Source organism: Acomys russatus, chromosome 24 (genome assembly GCF_903995435.1).
Source record: "Acomys russatus chromosome 24, mAcoRus1.1, whole genome shotgun sequence".
Classification (NCBI taxonomy): Eukaryota; Metazoa; Chordata; class Mammalia; order Rodentia; family Muridae; genus Acomys; species Acomys russatus.
In genome coordinates, this window is record NC_067160.1 from 13,070,856 (window position 1) to 13,088,267 (window position 17,412).

A 17,412-nucleotide genomic window follows, 5' to 3' on the forward strand; every position below is an offset into this window, starting at 1 on the left:
AGTTGAAACAAAATTTTCAGTTGTGTGACGTCTGTGGATTTAGGGCCTCAAACTCTAAATCAATTGGAAACAAAAATTGTATATGCCCCAAAGCATGTATCATCCAAAGCCCACTCACATTTCAGCCACTCACAAATACCTGTGCTGCCCCTCTCTCTCTCTTTGTCTCTCTCTCTCTCTCCCCTCCCTCTTCCTTCTTTTCTTTGGCTTTTGAGACAGTATCTTGCTATGTAACCATAGCTGACCTGTAACTCACCTCCAATTGGCAGAGATCTGCCTGCCTCTGGAATTAAAGGTGTGAAGGCACCACACCCAGCCCTTTCCCACTTTAAAGGCACCCACCGTGAGTTCAAACTTGCTTTGAGTATGCTCACCACTAGCAACACTTGTAAATTAAAGCTTGCTTCATATTTGGTTTTAATTAAGGCTTCTGCAATAAAGAGACAGACCCTGACCTCTCTGAACTGTGAGCCCCTCTCCCTTGCTCTCACAGCTGCTCTCCTAGACACTCAGATTTCACTTTGCCCAACGGGAGCCAGAGAGCCAAGGGAAAGGGAAGACACACATCCTGCCCTCCTCTGTCCCCTCTTCCTCCTTTCTGGAAATGTGTCTGGCCAAGGGGATCCACAAATGTCTGAACACACACAGTCCAGATGTGAGCTCCAGCAGTTACCAGCACTTTAAATTCTTTATCAGCATGACCTACTTCAAAAGAAATTGTATCCCTTGACGTTTCCGAGAAGCACGGCATAAGTTGGGAGAGCTGGTCGGTGGACACAGAGCTTGACTGTGGCCGACTTGACAACGAGCCCCCTGCATCATGTGAGTCATCTGTTTCGCTTGTGTTTTCCAGAGTGACCCTTCATGAGAAGGAGAATCTGATGAGCGCCGAGAACCTTGGCATCGTGTTTGGGCCCACTCTCATGAGGTCCCCAGAGCTCGATCCCATGGCCGCCCTCAACGACATTCGCTATCAGAGACTGGTGGTGGAACTGCTTATCAAGAACGAGGACATTTTATTTTAGAGTTTTGATTTGAGAAAAGAAATGGTTTACAGATGAAGGATTGTTTTCTAGTAATTTAATTAGCTTTGTTAGCTGAATTGTTTCTTGGTTAGCGGTTTGGCCAAATACCCAGATTCAAATGAAGGAACTTCCTGTCTTTTCCGTACCACCGCTCCGCAGTCCTTGTAAAACAGTGACCACACACTTTCCAGTCCTGGTAGTCCTGGGCGTTTATCCTGTTAAGAGAAACTCAAGCTACTGCATGATTACCCCTGTTTGGTGAGGAAACCCCACATCGACAAATCACAGACCTGTGCCTGCACCGCCTCTCTGTCCTGGGTTGTCTGTCCCAGCATGCTTCCCAGAGTATACTGTCATGACTTTGCTTTTGGGGTCCATGCCATCGGTTTCTGATGCTTGCACACGCTCACACACACATATAAGCAGCGCCCTGGCTGTTGCACCATCACTGTACCACATGCCAGCTCCACAACGGCTCCTCCCAGCTTCTTCCTTCTCTCTGACATAGTGCTTTCTCTTCAGCAAAAGCAAGACGTGTTTGCAGATCTGTCACTTCAGTTAAGCCACCCTATCAACAAAAACACACCACACACCATTTTCTGTTAAATTATTGGTTTTCAGCTGTAAATTTATATTCTTACCTGGCATGCAGTTATTAATTTATTAAATTTGGCTTTTAGAAATCAAAAACATAGCTTTTTTTTCTTACTGTGTGGAGAATAGTTAGAAAATCGTGTTTGACATTTATTTAACACCTGTTACTTCCCCCCTCCTTGCCTGCTTGTCACTAAGATACTGTGGTAATCTAACGCCACCGAGCACCAACCCTCCGTCACTGGATTGACTTTTTTCTTCTTCTGTTACCCTGGGAGGAATCTGTAACGTTTTCCCCACATAGGGCACAGCTTTCCTCTTGATTCGTAAGGTGAGGAGGGCTGAGTGAAAGGGTGGCCTCTCCTGAACCCCTCCCCGGCTTGTCTGGATCAGCTAGGGTCTCATGATGCTGCAACAGACCATGGAGATGAAGGGACAGGCAGCTTGCCAGGCAAAGAGGAGGTCTGCACTGGATGCCAGGAGCCTGAGATGCCACCAGTCAGCCTACGGCTTTGAGCAGATGACCAAACAAGAGTCTTGTTCTGTCTCTTGGGCTTTTAGATGCGTATCCACCTAGAACTGAAGTTCCATCCTGATTTAAACAAGAACAACAAAACTTGTGTGGTGCTTACACCTGTAATCCCAGGATGTGGGAGGAAGAAGTGGGAGGATCAAGTTCAGGGCCAGCCTGGGGTACATGAGACCCTGTCTCAAGCAAACACTGAGTGGAACAGCTGAGCACAGCATCATACTATGGTCCTAACTACGGGGGAGTGGGGGCTGGAGGAGGTGAAGGAGGAGAAGCACTGGAGATCCAAGGGTTCAAGACCAGCCTAGGCAGCATGGGGAAACTGACTCAGAATAAAAGGTAAAAATGAAATACATTTCTGGCCTATCAAGTCTGCCTCAAGACAAGGGGAGCTGACGGAAATGCACAGCTTTCTTTACTCCACTTCCTCCCTAGGCTGCCCCGTGGCCACCTGGGAAGCTGCAGTTTGCACTGTTTACATTGAGGAATATTCTATCGCAGCTGTCTTTAACCAGTGTCCTGTGAGAAGTGTCACCATATTGAGCATATCGAGCAGAGCACACCGATTGATTAAGTATAGAGATTTGATATAATAAATCATCTTCAGAATGGAAGTGAATCACAGGGCGGGGGCCACTCCATAGTAGAACGCTTGCCCAGCATGTGCAGAGGATTTGAACACCTACACTGGGGAAAACATGTTAAATTGCAGCCATGAGGCTCATCCACAGTCAAGTGCACATCTCACAGATCAGCGCCTTCTATTTAAGGGGGAAAGTTACACTGTCAAGGCATCTAAAAGAGCTAACAGGCTTTCTGGGTTTGGGACAGGATCTCCCTCTCTACTCAGTCTGCTACTATATTGCAGGCAAGACTCAAACCTCCAGCAGCAGTCTCCTGCCTCGGTCTTCTAAGTGCTACAGTTATAAGTGTAAGTCACATGCCAGGCCTCACAATAGCCTTTTATTACCCTAAACTATCAGATGCAATTTTCCCTGATAGCCCAAACTTTATAATTGATTGAATTATAATTAAACAAGGCACTCTATATTATATGTGCTGCCTGTGGCTTAATGTTCAGTTCCTTGCAATTCATTTGTTGGGAAAAAATGCTGATCTGAAAATTTCCCTACTGTTGCATTTACCAATTATGCTCTATAGGGTCATTTGCCATGTTCTTGTTTTTCTTTTTTTTTTTTTTTAATCATTTCTTTTTGTGAGCATTGGTGTTTTGCCTGTATGTATGTCATATGAGGGTGTCAGATCTTAGAGTTAGAGTGTGAGCTGCCATGTGAGTGCTGGGAATTGAACCTGGATCCTCTGGAAAAGAAGCCAGTGCTCTTAACCACTGAGCCTTCTCTGCAGCCCTGGTCCTTGTATTTCTGTAAACTAAAGTTGTATGAAGCTTTGACCTACCTACCTACTGCTGTAGGGATTCAGTGCTAGCCAACCTGCTTGTGACTTGAGCAATCCTCCTGCCTCAGCCTCCTGAGCAGCTGGGACTGCAGATTTACACCATGTGTGCTGCCATAGGAAACTTGTAAACTGCAGATTTCTGGGTCTTCACCCTAAAAACTTCTCCTGAAGTGGTGTGGGTGCTTGAGACCTCTTGGGTTTGTTGTTGTCGTATTTATTTTACGTGTATGGATGTTTTGCCTGCATAAATATCTGTTTACTACGTGTGTGCCTGGTACCTGTAGAGGCCAGATGATGGCATTGGATTCTCCTAGAACTGGAGTTATAAATGGTTGTAGCTGGGCGTGGTGGCGCGCGCCTTTAATCCCAGCACTTGGTGAGGCAGAGGCAGGCGGATCGCTGTGAGTTCGAGGCCAGCCTGGTCTACAAAGTGAGTCCAGGATGGCCACGGCTACACAGAGAAACCCTGTCTCGAAAAACCAAAAAAAAAACATATATGGTTGTGAGCTATCATGTGGGTGCTGGGAATTGAACCCAGGTCCTCTGCAAGAACAGCCAATGTTCTTAACAACTGAGCCACTTCTCCAGCCCCCAAGATCTTTTGAGGAGTGTCAAGTGAGCCCATTTTATCAACTCAAAATTGCTAAACTGTCTTGACTCCGCCAGGGGGCATGGATCTATCTTGGTCACATCAGGTGTCAGACACGCACAGTGATGGGTCTATGGAGACTTACTTTGGCAAGAGTCTTAGGGCCCCAGGACCTCTGTGTCTATCCTGTAGCCGAAGTCACAGAAATGCCCTGGCCCTGGGAGTATATGATTGGGGAAATAGCAGCAGTCTGAAGACACTGTGCTTTCCACACTAGGGCTCCGGGCTACTGATGGTAGTGCCCTCATGTTCCAAGCTGCTGATGCATGTGGTGGGCCTGAGATACAGGCCTGATCCTGTGCTGTTCCTTCTCTGCCAACTACCCTCACTCCTGTTCCCCAGAACACACTGTTTCCTCCACTGGTGCAGAGGACAACCCTTTGGGAGGTCAGTCAGCTCCTTACCCCATAGCTGGCAATAACCAGAACCTGCTCCAATTTCCTCCCATAACTAACTTCTTTCACACTTAAAGCAAGGCCACATTTCTCATTGTAGCTGGCAGGGCCTGCTGTGGCTGGACCCACTCCTGTTTCTCTAACCACGTCACATAGGCATCTTCCTCACCTGAGCCATTTGGGGAGCAATCTTCCAGGCCCCGCTCCAAACTCCTAAGTTAAAGCCTGCAGTGGGATCCAAGAACCTGCATCTCTAACTACAGGCAGGTGATACAGGTACTGACCCAGGGTCCCACTCTGGGAACCAGTGGCCTAGGGTTCCAAGAGCCTGGCTGCCCATTGTCCCTGAAGGCCAGTGAAATCCAAGGGGATATTGGCATGGCCCAGGCAGACAGCATCCCAGGTAACTTTAACCATAGCAGCTTCGTTTCCTCTGGGTGTGTTACAGTGCACTGGGAATTTGCTTCAAGTGTAATCAAATAACAGACATGGAAGAAACAGTTGTCATGGAGATAGTACATGAAGAATCAGGAGGCAGGGCACAGCCAAGCACAGAGGGCCACATGGGAAAGGAGCGGTCGGTCAGCCTTTATCAGGGTCAAGTCAGGACTGGCCAGCAGAATAATATCCTAAGTTGTGGACCAAGACATTAATCCCTGGATCACACCCGGCTCTAGTAATGTAATCTAAAAACACTGTCTTGATTGCAGGAGTGTAGGGTGTTGGCTCTGGATTGCTGTGGCATCTCGAAGGGGAATTCTTTGTGCTCTAGGAATTGGCTAGACATGGGAGGGCATTCTCTCCAATACACGGAAAATACAGAAAATAAAGTTAATTAGTTCAGAGTCCGTGCTTTTCTCCGAAGTCACTTCCCCACTTTCTGGTCCACGTCTGACTCTGTTCTCAATACATTCTTCTCACTTTTGAGTCTAAATTGTACAACTCACTACATATAAATTAGGTACTAAGTCAAAAAGAGGGGGATGCCACCATCAAATTTTATAGAGATCGGAATGAATCACATAATCATCTACTATTAATTAGAACCCTTTATTAGGGAGCTAGGAGGGATCCCTAGAAACCACTAAAGGGCATTAAGCAAAGGCGTTGATCCCGCAAGCAGTGGTTTGAGTTGGAGGCGACCAGTAACTTCCAGAATTCTTCATTCCCTAGATGGACTAAAGCTCCCTGCAAAGGAAGGCTATGAATTGCTCTGAGAGCTCATCAACTGGTACCCCAAAGAACGATGCTTGACGACTGAGTCGATATGTCTTCTGCCCTTGTCACGGGGGCGTGTGGGTTAGCGCATGCGCAGAAACTGCTTCGGATCAATTGACGTAAGTTACAGACAGAAGGAGGGAGGGAGGAGGGAGGGAGGAGATGAAGACAGGCTGGCTGGTCTAGGCTGCTGCAGACATTTTCTTCTCTTGCCCACCCCCTCATCATGCTCTCCCTCTTGCCCCTCTGGCTTGCCACTAGCCTCTCTGATTGCATAGCTGGCCTTCTGCAGAGGAAACTTAAGTCTTTCCCTTTCCTTTGCAAACTCACACTGTTTTAGGTCTGAATATGGGTTACAGAAAGAAAAAATAAATCTCCTTCCTGTACCCTATGAACCACGATTTTTTTTTTCTTGTTGTTCTAGTTTTAGGATGGGGAGAACTTTAGGATGGATAGAAGATCATTCTGGGGAATTTCCACAAGCAAGAAAGGCCCAGTGCCTGCTGCGTGTGCACGCGCGCGCACACACACACACACACACACACACACACACACCATCAATCACTATAGTTGGGTGTCAAGGAGCCTACCAATGACACAGAGAAGGACAGGCCCCACTTGGCTTTTGCCTGATAAACAGAGACATGTGCCTGGCACCAAGCACTTCCTCTCCCCTCCAAAGCCTGATCAAACACGAGGTAATCTAGAGGTAGAGAAATTCCACAGGATCTACCAGCAATGCTACAGTTTTTCCTGAACTGAAACCCGGGCCCAGGCATAGATAACCCCCAGACACAAGCTCAGCTCAGCACAAGTGTTTTCTATGCCGTTACAGGAAAAGGCTGTAGCTTGGGGTTGGAAGCCAAGCTTGCTGGTTATAAACACCACATTGTGGGCAAGGGGAGGAGAGCACTGCTGGCCATGCAGGGCTGAACCCCTAAATCATCCAAATTGAAGGCCTGCTTTTTATACCCACAACCAACAGAGCTTCCCTGTGGTCAGTAGGGGAGGGTGGCTGTAAGGAGGCTGACCAGGTCTTGAGTCACTCCCACAGCACAGAGAAACCTCAGGGAGACTGAGCAGCCTGCTTCGAGGCTGATCCTGGTGCTGACAGCCTATTCAGGAAGGAAAGGCCTTTTCTGAAAGGATGAAGGGGGAGACAGTACAGACCCACATGGGTCAGAGGTCTGTTCGAGGGAGTGACGCATTAGTGTCACAAGAGTCCCTGGAGTGAGAGCCAGGGCCCTGGCAGCCCTAACAAGCTGGTTTCAGGCACCCATCTTGAATGGATCAATTAAAGAGACTATTTAAAAGTGAAAAGCAGAAAAAGGAAATCTAGTCAATGTGGCCACATTGGGAAGAAAGGGGGGGAAAAAAGGCCCCGTGACTCCCCAACCTCCGTTTCCAGGGTCCTGACTTAAGGCACTGTTAAAGAGAGGGAAGCAGTATGTACAACCGACCAGCAGTCCAGGGCAAAGTCTGGTCTCACACATCCCCTGGGCCCCAGCCTCTCCTGCTAGGAGGCCAGCCAGTTGGGAGAACTGTGTGAAATCTTCCAGGAGACAAGTTCTTCCTGTGACTGGTACCAAGCATCAGCCTGGCCGCCTCCCAGCGTGAGGCTCCTGGGGAAATCTGGTTCCTTAGGGTCTATATGATCGGCAAGGAGAGGCCCAGAGTGACTCTAGGATGTCTCCGTTCACTTTGGGGTTGCTTGTTTTGCTGGATCAAAGACTGAACCTAGGCCCCCTGCAGCCACACAAGTGCACCCCCGCTAAGCTAAGGCCGCCGGACCAGTCCTCCTGCTGCTGCTGCTCTTCCCACTCCTCCTCTCCTCCTCCCTCCTCTTCACTCTTTGAGGCAAAGGCTCCTTAAGTTTCCCAGGTCGAAATGAGCTTATTCTGCTGACCTTGAACTTGAGGCCCATTTCAGGCTTCAGCCTCTAGAGTACCAGAATGACGTCTGTGCTGCTCAGCCTGGCTAGCGCTGGGCTCAACCAAACGAAGGGTGCCAGGCTCTGGTGATTCTCATAGGAGCCTAGTGTTCCAGAGACTGCAGCACGGTAGCAGCTCTGGCCCCTTCCCACATGGAACCCCACAGTCAGGTGCATGACCCCGGCACCTCACTTCCCTCCCTCTCCAAATGGAATTAGGAAAACAAAGTGGTAAAGGAAAAATGGATTTGATTACAGTTTGATCAAAGTGGGAAGAGGTGAGCCTATAGCCATAGCTTTGTGACGAAGACGAATGTACATTTATGAATAGGCTAATGGGTCCCTCCTGGGGGGAGAAGACCTCTGCCCCGTGATATCTACCCTCTTATTATAAAGACATCTTTCTTTTTGTTTTCATTCAACTCCAGATGAGGAAAATGAGGTCGTAAATACACCCTAGTTTGGGGGCTGGAGAGATGGCTCAGAGATTAAGAGCAGTGCCTGATCTTCCAAAGGTCCTGAGTTCAATTCCCAGCAACCATATGGTGGCTCACAACCATCTATAATGAAATCTGGTGACCTCTTCTGGCCTGCTGGCTTACATGCAGGCAGAGTACGGTATAAATAAATAAATCTTTTAAAAAGAAACTGTAAAAACAAAAAATCCCCTAGTTTGAAAGAGAAATGAACTTCAGGTTCAGCTTCTTTGGTGACGTGGACCCCACCCATCCAGGACCTGAAAGAATTCTTCCTTTTTTTTTTTTTTTTTTTTTTTTTTTTTCTTTTGACAAAAATCCATTCTTCTCAAACCTGCTGATGGTCATGGGGGAAAGATGATGATAATCCGATCGTGGCAGAGAGAAGCTCCATGTCTCTCTTTGAAGTATCTCCCATCTTGCCAGGGCTTTGGCACCAGAATGACGGCACATACCTGTCCCAGATCCTGGGACCCAAGGGGCTTCAAGAAGGACAGTGGCTTGCCTAAGTCTCACTGACCTCCAGAAAGTGTTCTCCCTGCTCCGGGTTACGCGGCCCTCCCTGCACAGCACTTAGAGACTGGAGACTAGAGATGGCCCCAGAGGCAGCCCACTGTGTGGATGCTGTCATCCGTGTGCTGCTAGAAAGAGCTGGTGTGCTAGGCTTGCCAACGGGTGGGTGACCTGGCAGAAATGCATGGGTGGTTGCAGTGGAATCTGGTTGCCATGGGGATGAGAGGTTTTCTGCATAAGCTGTTTGAGGAGCAAATTTTCCATTGACTATATATCTCATTCTCACATTTTTCATTAAAAAAAATTTTTTTTTTCCTTTTCAAGAAGCATCAAGGGTGGGCTAAACGTTACAAGGCAAGTTAGCCAAGCCTGCAGGCATAGCCTGTAAGCCCGGCTACTCAATAAACTGAGGCAGGAGGATCAAAAATCAAGGCCTTTTATCACCCATCACTCCTGCCCCACCCCACTGTCACCCTCAACTGTGGTCTGTGGCTACTTGAAGGTCAAACACATGAGTGGTAACTTCGGTCTTGATTAAAAGACCCTAGTGCCAATCACATCCCCACATGCAGCCTGAGGGGGTATCTGCCACCTCCCAGTGGAGTACCTCCCAGACTTCTCTGCACCCCCTCCTACTTGAGGGGCAAAGAGGCTTTGGGTGCCTTGACTGAGCTGGCTCTGTCTCTCCGATTTAGTTTTTTGTTTTGTTTTTTTTTTTTTTTTGCTCATTTTGTTTGCTTCTTCCCTGAATGTAATTCTATTAAACTGTAAGTGGGGGAGGGGGCAGTTCAAGGTCTAAGCAGACTACAGTGTGATTTCAAGTGCAACCAAGGCAGTTCAATGGACCTTGTCTCAAAATAAAGCTAAAAAAGGGGCTCTAGGCATAGCTCAGTGGTAGAGTGCTTGCTAGTGTGTGCAAGGTCCTAGGTTCAATCTCCAATACAGAAAAGAAAGAAAACGGAGGAAGGAGGGGGAGGGGGAAGGAAAGAAGGACAGAGGGAAGGAAGAAAGGAAAAAAGGAAGATTATAAAAGTTTATTTCCCAAAGGACACAGCATCTGTGCAGGAATCAGTTTAGGAAGAAGAGGACAAAGTCAGTGTTCCAGGAGGGGCTGGTCCTTAGGCACCTCTGTGACATAACCAGGAGCTGACCCAAGAGCCAGAGAGAGGCCGAGAACAGGGACCCAATCTCTTCCTTCAAACTTCTGCAAGGGAAAATCTACCTCGTTTTCCATCTTCCCTGCTACTCAGAAGGAAACTCCACAGCCCCGGCCTCTCTCCTGTGTCTCCCTCCACACACAGGAGCTGGATTCTGACCGCCTCTGGGATTTATAAACAGCCTTGCTGTGTAGCAAAGCTGACCTAGAGCTCACAGTTGCCACAAGTGCCACACTAGAAATGCAGACACATTTGTGTCTCCTACATCGTTAGATTTTATTGAATAACAATACACTCACAAAGTGCTTTGGTTTCATTGGCTGTAATTTACCAAGTAATCCCAATTTTCTTCCATAGTTGGCCATTGTCAATCACAGGGTCTTATATTCCTAATTTTAATTGCAGATATTAACTCTCAGATCATTCATTTAAACTTTGCAAAAATGGCTACAGACGCATGACAGAGACCACAGAGTTCAAAGAGGTCAGGGGAAAGGCTGCTGCAGTCACAAAGCTCAGCACAGGTGTGTAGACAAGGTGTTAAGGAACTGGCTGGACAGCTGCTGGAGGCATGCGGGCAAGTAAGGGGAGAGGCTGGCAAGAAGCACAGAGCCAGGTCTGTTTGTATGCAGAGTGACTCAGTAACTGAATGGATTGTGTCAAGCTGCCAGGACCACAAAGAGCTGAAACTCTGAGGACGGTTTGGAACTCTCTGCTTATTGGTTATTTCTGCACTGGATGGTTGGATGACAGGTGGGCAGGGCCATCAGAGATCACAGTGCTAAGTGTTGTCTGCCTTTCTTTCTTTCTTTCTTTCTTTCTTTTTATCATGTATCTTTCTTTCTATCATATCTATCATCTATATCTATGTATCTATCATCTATGATATCTCTCCCGATCTATCTATCTATCTATCTATCTATCTATCTATCTATCTATCTATCTATCTATCATCTATCTATTTATCCATCCTTTCTATCTATCTTTATGTGTCTATCACAGTCTCAAGTAGCTCAGGCCAGCCTTTAACTCCAGCTCTTCCTACATCCATCTCCCATGTGCTAAGAATATCGGCGTGTGCCACCATGCCCAGATGCCATCCTTTTTATGGGATTTCGGTTGGGGTGGTACCAAACCCTACATTGATCTGGTATATCCAGCAAACTTGGGGACCTCGTTTGTCCAATATGGCTTTAATATACCCATATGTGCATATATTCCCAATCTACTTTAATATATCTACAGGCAATATCTTTCTACTTACAGCAAAAGGATATTTATCGAGCTTGTGACCAGCAAGCCCCAGTGACCCTCATGGCTCTTCCACCTTTCAGCCTCCCCATAGTACTGGGATTACAGGCAGACACATGAACCACCATGACTAGCTTCTTACGTGTGTTCTGGTGATTTGAACTCAGGCTCTCCTGCTTGTACAACACCCATGCTTAAGCACTAGGCTATGTGCCCAGCACAGCTCTTGACTGGCACCACGTTGTGCGTCAGCCTCTGGTTGGCTACGAATAATGCTACCACCGTGAGCACCGTTGTACAAGGGCCGGTTTAAAACCAATCTCTGTCTCTTGGATACATACCCACAAGTAGAATTTCTGGATCATGTGCTAGCTAGTTCTATGATTAACTTTTTTGAGGAGCTGCCAAACTATTCCCCCAAGTAAGCCCCTGTGTGGGTTTGATGAAGAAGATTTTTATAATGGGATTTGGCAGTAAGCATAATTGTGTCTATTTTTTTTTAATTCTCTCATATTTACCTATTTTTCTCTGAGGATTTCTGCGAGTCTTTTTAGTTCATTTTCCTATTATCTGTTTAACTATAATATACCTGAGGGCAGTTCTGAATTAAAAACCTATAAATTGATTAGCTTGGAATAGCAAAAAGGTTGGTGGTGTGGGGTGGGCGGAGGGAGTGCCAATTCATCTCTCATTTTCCAAAGCCTCTTGAGCTGCTACTCGTTTGTGGAAATCTCCATCACCTTCTGTACTCTCAAACCATGCCCACCCAGTACACCCCAGCACCGGCAGGAGCTTGGCCAGACCCGACCTACTGGCCGTCACTGAGCTCCTGGCAGTTGTGGTGGCACTGGTGTTGATGTCCACATTCATTCCTAATGATGTCCCCCTCCTCCCAGTGCACACGCCTACACACGTCGCAGAGTCTAGTGACACTAAACACGGAGCCTTCGGAAATCCTCACAGTATTTTCACCACGAACATAAAATACATTCAGAGAAACACACTGGGGCTAGAAATGTGGCCTTCACGGGTGAAAGTACTTGCCTTAGCAAGGGCAAAGGTGTGGGGAGTCAGCCTTTAACACCGCAAATAAGCACATAATGCATGTAAACTGAGCAGTTTAATGAATAATTAAGAAGCGAACATCCTTGTCACCACCAGCAGCTTAAAGAGAATATGTCCAGGAGTCTATCCGCCCTGGGAAACCATGACCAATGCCGACTCCCTCCTCTCCCCACCACTGTAGCCTTATTCTGAACTGTGTCATTTCCTCCTACGTTTTCCCTCTGAGGCATGCATCCCTGAAGATACAGTTTTGCTTTGCTTGCTTTGAACTTCACATGAGGGGAATGATGCTACCTTCTTTTTGCACTTGCTTTGTCCACTCAACAAATGCCTGGGGGTGACAGTCATGTTGTTGCACCTAACTATAGTTAGCTGGTCTTCACAGATGGATGGTGTGCTGTGATGCAAAAATATTCAGTTTGTTTGAGGAATATATGCTGTGACTGTATTGCTAGGCCTTGGATTGGTGGTAGCTGAGGACTATTAGGAAAAAAAAAAACAAAAATAAAAAACTCTCCCATGATCATTTTCACAGGTCTCCAGGTGACAGTATGTGCCTGGGGAGGGGCGGGGGGATGAGAGATGGTTGGTTGCTGTGTCTACTTTCAGTCCAACATGCCCCCCCCCCCCCCCCCCGTAAGAGAATGCCTGCTGCTTCCTGGTTCTTCAATACCTGGAAAACACTGCAAATCCACCTTGCTTTCTACGGGAACCACAGATGGACATTCAACACCTTTGACATTGTGATTTGCAAGCCCCTGAACATCTGTCTACACTGGGTATCCAATCGCAGCATCCAGCACACATTGCTGCCACCTCAGAACTGAACTCAAGCCCAGTCACAAGCCTGGCCAGCCAGCTGGTCATAAAACGTACTTCAAAGGCTCTGGATGCCACTGACTGTGAGTTTAAATGGCGCCCAGGTGTCCCCTGAAATGCTCCGAGCTGCTCCCTGCGGAGCCACACACTCAGCTGTGCTTGTAGCTGCTACAGGACTAGGACACGCCCTTTTGCTAGGCCTGCCTTCCTCAGAAACAAAGCAGGGGTACACTGGAGAGGTGCTGTAAGCACATAAAAATTCATCAGTACTCTCTGCTCGGAAAAGATCTGTATGTACATACCTTATTGTAGACTTCAAGTCATGGAGGTAAGTGCAAGGAAAAAAATGCAAACAAAATCACTTCCAATTCCACCCTAGAAATGAGCATTTCATTAGTGTCATTCCAGATATCTCTCAGTGCAAATATGCAGACAGAGAGACGGGTATGGATGAGAAGACGGAGGAGTGGACACATAAGTTATTGAAACAATCCTGGGGAAAATCCTATTGTACATGTCATTTAAAAAAAAAAAAAAATCCTAAAAGCTAACATTTGTTGTCTTCTTCCTTGTAATGCAGAAACCCGGGCATCACAGAACATAGACCTAAATCTAAATCAGAGTCCCCGACACTACCCGAACACTCCCACTCACGTATCCACATGTGTGTCCGTCTGTACAGGCGCTAAACTAATTGTGTTCTGCAAAAGCCATACCTTGCTTGTCACAGAGAAACAAGTATGTGATAGAGTCAAAAGCCGAGGAGGACAGACTCTGCAGAAGCCAACCCCAGGGGCGCTCTGGCCTTGGACTTGCACCTAGTGTCTCTCTGGCTGTATGGTTTGGTTATGATAGCTTAAGCGTACCAATCCTGCATTACAGTGTCTTCAAAATGCCTGCATCAAGTAGCAGGGCAGTGTTCAGCTTCACCTGCTGCTGCTGTTGCTGCTGCGTCTCCAGATCCTTGGGTGGCCGCTCAGAATGGCACAACAGTTCCACAGGCCTCCTGTCTCCATGTGGTCAGGCCACAGTTATAACTGCATCTCAAGCTACACCACAGGGGCCGCTTGCTACACAACCAGGGGACGGTTAGGGGTTCAGCTTGGTGGTAAACGGAGATGTGTACCTGACAGCAAAGGCAGCCAGACTGAGGGTTATTGTGGTAGGTGAGAGAAACATGCATGATTCAGCCTCAGAAAAGACCCAGGGCCACAGTTTCTAACAGCAGTTAACATCACAGCCAGACTTTTAGCATCAGGACAATAAAAGGCATCCATCATCAGCTGACCTGGCTCTGATAGTCACAAAGCTTGTGACAGGGCACTTCAGTCTGCATGTTCTATGTAGACCCTAGCTCTGTCTTCACGGGCCTACCCTCTTCCTCCTGAGGTCCTTTCTCAGCCACACACTCAAGCCTCCATGTCCACTGGCCTTAGCAACCATGGATTCAATATATACAGAAGGAAACCGTCTAGAAATTAAAAAAAAAAAAAAAAAAAAAAGCAAAACACAAATTACACATCCACCAAGAACCATTAAGAATCCCTATGAATGAAACAAAGCAAAGGCTTAACTGTGGTAGCCCCCAGTGTCTCACACAGCCATACTTCCCCGGTGCCCACTGGCTGAGCCTCATTCATCCAGACTCTCATTCAAGGTCTATGAAATTGGCGGTTGAGCCACCTCTGTACCAAACAACTATGGGCTTTTTCTCCCATCTCTGCTTCCTGAACAAGACAATATGGCAGCTGTTTAGATGGTGCTTGTATTGGGTATGATATGAAAGTCAGAGAAGATTGAAGCAACACAGGCAGATGTGTAGTTATACACAACCGCCATTTTGGTATCTAAGGGAGGGAGAGGCCCTGGTCCCATTTGCCTGTAGATACCAAGGAACTTAATGATGCTTGTGTGCACAGTAGTCCTTAAACACACTTAGTAAACACAGTGCCTGAAGGAGAGATGCTTCTGGGAATGACTCAATCCGAACAGAGATACCAGGAGGCTCAGAGTTCCTGAAGAGACTCTCTTCAGGACACTGGGGAGAGTTCTCTGCTAAAAAAAACAAGGTGGAAGCACCACCCCCACCCCATAACATGTGCTCAGGGGCTGGGATTTGCATCCTGAAAAGATGCCCATTGACTGCCAGTCAGAAACTCCTCACCCTGGACATCCCTCTGAGCTCAGCCTGTGTAAAAACCAGAGATGGCAGAGTAGGACTGGAACGTTCACCTGGTAAAAAGAAGACACCCTCTGGTGTGGTACCTAAAAACCGTAAGTGCCTCCAGAAGTTGACATCAATACCTCACTTCTATAGCTATAGCTATAGCCTCATGACACAAAACATACTGCCCTAGCCCCCCTCATGGAGTTCCTGCACTGTTCTCAGGCTCCCAGAAAACCAACCCAGGGCCTGGGTATGCAGGAGGCATGTAGCTTACACCCAGATACAAGGCTATGCAAAGTTGTGGCCAACACTTCCTATTGCCCTCCTGATGCCCCCAGAGAAGCAAGGCTGCAGCGGATTGATGCTGACATCTTATCAGCACCGGCGGCCCTAACCGCCCCCCCCCCCCCCCCCACTGACCCGTTTGCCTAGATTTCCCTTCTTACCTAAGACCCTGACCTAATCCGCATTCCCAGGTACACATCGCCACTTACTGGCATCCCATCCTTAGAACTACCCCGCCCCCGCCCTCCCCGTAATCTCTCTGTAATCCAGTGGCAAATTCTGTGCTTGGGGATCGGGGTTGGGGGAGGGGAGACACGACTACTCCGATATCACCCTCCCCGAAAAGGATTGTATTTCCAACTGCGTCTTTCTCTACAGCGACGCTGAACTCCAAAACCTGGAACAGGGTTCTGTCTGCTTGGACCATGCAAGCTATGGGAGCCATGGACCACAGGGCGTCTCGGCTACCTGCTCCATTCCCAGGTGCTGGGGGTGGGAGTGAAGGAAAGGCGTGTGTTCCAGCTCAGGCCCTGCTCTGTGGAGGCGGAGCAAGCTGGCTAGGCTCAGCCCAGCATAGCACCAGCTGGTGAGCTCGCCACATCTTTCTCCTACCCCCACGGCACCTCCTCCTCCTCTCACCTAAAATGGGAGGAGAGAGGGGGGAGGAAGCGCTGATCTTCCTCCTGGGCTGAATATATCCCAACTACACGCACACAGGCTGCGGAGGCCTGGAGCAGATAAACGAAGAAGGCTTGTTAGAATTCTTCAGCACTCTCCTGAGCTCAGCCCCCTCGCTTTTTTTCTCTCTACCTTACTGGGGGAAGAGCTGTGCCTGGATCCTACCGCTCCATAGTGCATCTGAGGGGCGCTCACGGCTCCAGGCTACCTACCTGCTTTAAAGGTTTGGCCCCGGTTAAGACGTGACTCACCTTGATAGGTGCCTGCCATTTTCCCTAACAGTTTTCAAGACTCACTAACGTGGCATTAGCTCCCGCTGCGAGACGTCTGGATGCACAAGTCGGCTTGCTAGCTTGGGACTTACAGACAGTGTCCTGGTATGGTGCCTGCCAATGTATCAGATGAAGCCTAAGCTAATGTAACTTTCTTCCGCACCCTCAGCCCTAAGCTACCTCTAGAGCAACATTATGTCTAATTGTTTCTTGTGTTCGCCTTTCCCCAGGAAGGTTTGTAGGAGAAATAGACAGATGACAATATGGGGGTGGGGGTGGGGTGGGGTGTAAGAGGAACAAAGTGTTCAGAAATTCACCACTTAGCACATGAGGCTTGGACTAAGAGACTGGCTATGGGCCAGAAGGGAACATCTTGGAAGGTCGAGACTACGCCCTGTTCAGCCTTCACTGTGGCCCCTGGACAGTAATAGCTTTTGGAGCCCTTGGATAATAGACTTCCGTCATGAGGAATTGAGTTAGGTTGTACCGGGCAATAGGCCCTAGCCATAAAGAAGGGTTTAGCTCCAGCCTGACCATTATGCTCTGCCTGCAGAAACAACATGCCCAGACAGCTCTCCTCTTCCTCCTCCTCCCCCTCCTCCTCCTTCCCCTCCTCCTCCTTCCCCTCCTCCTCCCCCTCCTCCTTCTCCCCCTCCTCCTCTTCTCCTTCTTCTTTTGGTTTTTCGAGACAGGGTTTCTCTGTGTAGCCTTGGCTATTCTGGACTCATTTTGTAGACCAGGCTGGCCTTGAACTCACAGAGATCCACCTGCCTCTGCCTCCTGAGTGCTGGGATTACAGGCCACCATGCCTGGTTTGCCCAGGTATCTTAAACAACAAACAAACAAAAACCAAACCAAAAAACCTATTTTTCTCCCAGTCAACACACACACACACACACACACACACACACAGTTATAACTTCTGGTAGCTACCTATGTATATGCACATATCCCCCAAGCCCTGTAAATGTCC

At 48.0% G+C, this 17,412-nt stretch overlaps 1 protein-coding gene across 1 annotated transcript in view; it reads left to right on the forward strand.

Annotated features, from left to right (window-relative positions):
- The window catches only part of Chn1 (chimerin 1), a 156,259-nt gene extending 154,544 nt beyond the window's left edge, over positions 1-1,715 (forward strand). The window contains exon 13 of the mRNA XM_051166128.1: positions 854-1,715. Within this exon, the coding sequence (XP_051022085.1) occupies positions 854-1,025 (172 nt within the window). The 3' untranslated portion in view covers positions 1,026-1,715. The remainder of the gene's footprint in view (positions 1-853) is intronic.
- Positions 1,716-17,412: the final 15,697 nt, after the last annotated feature.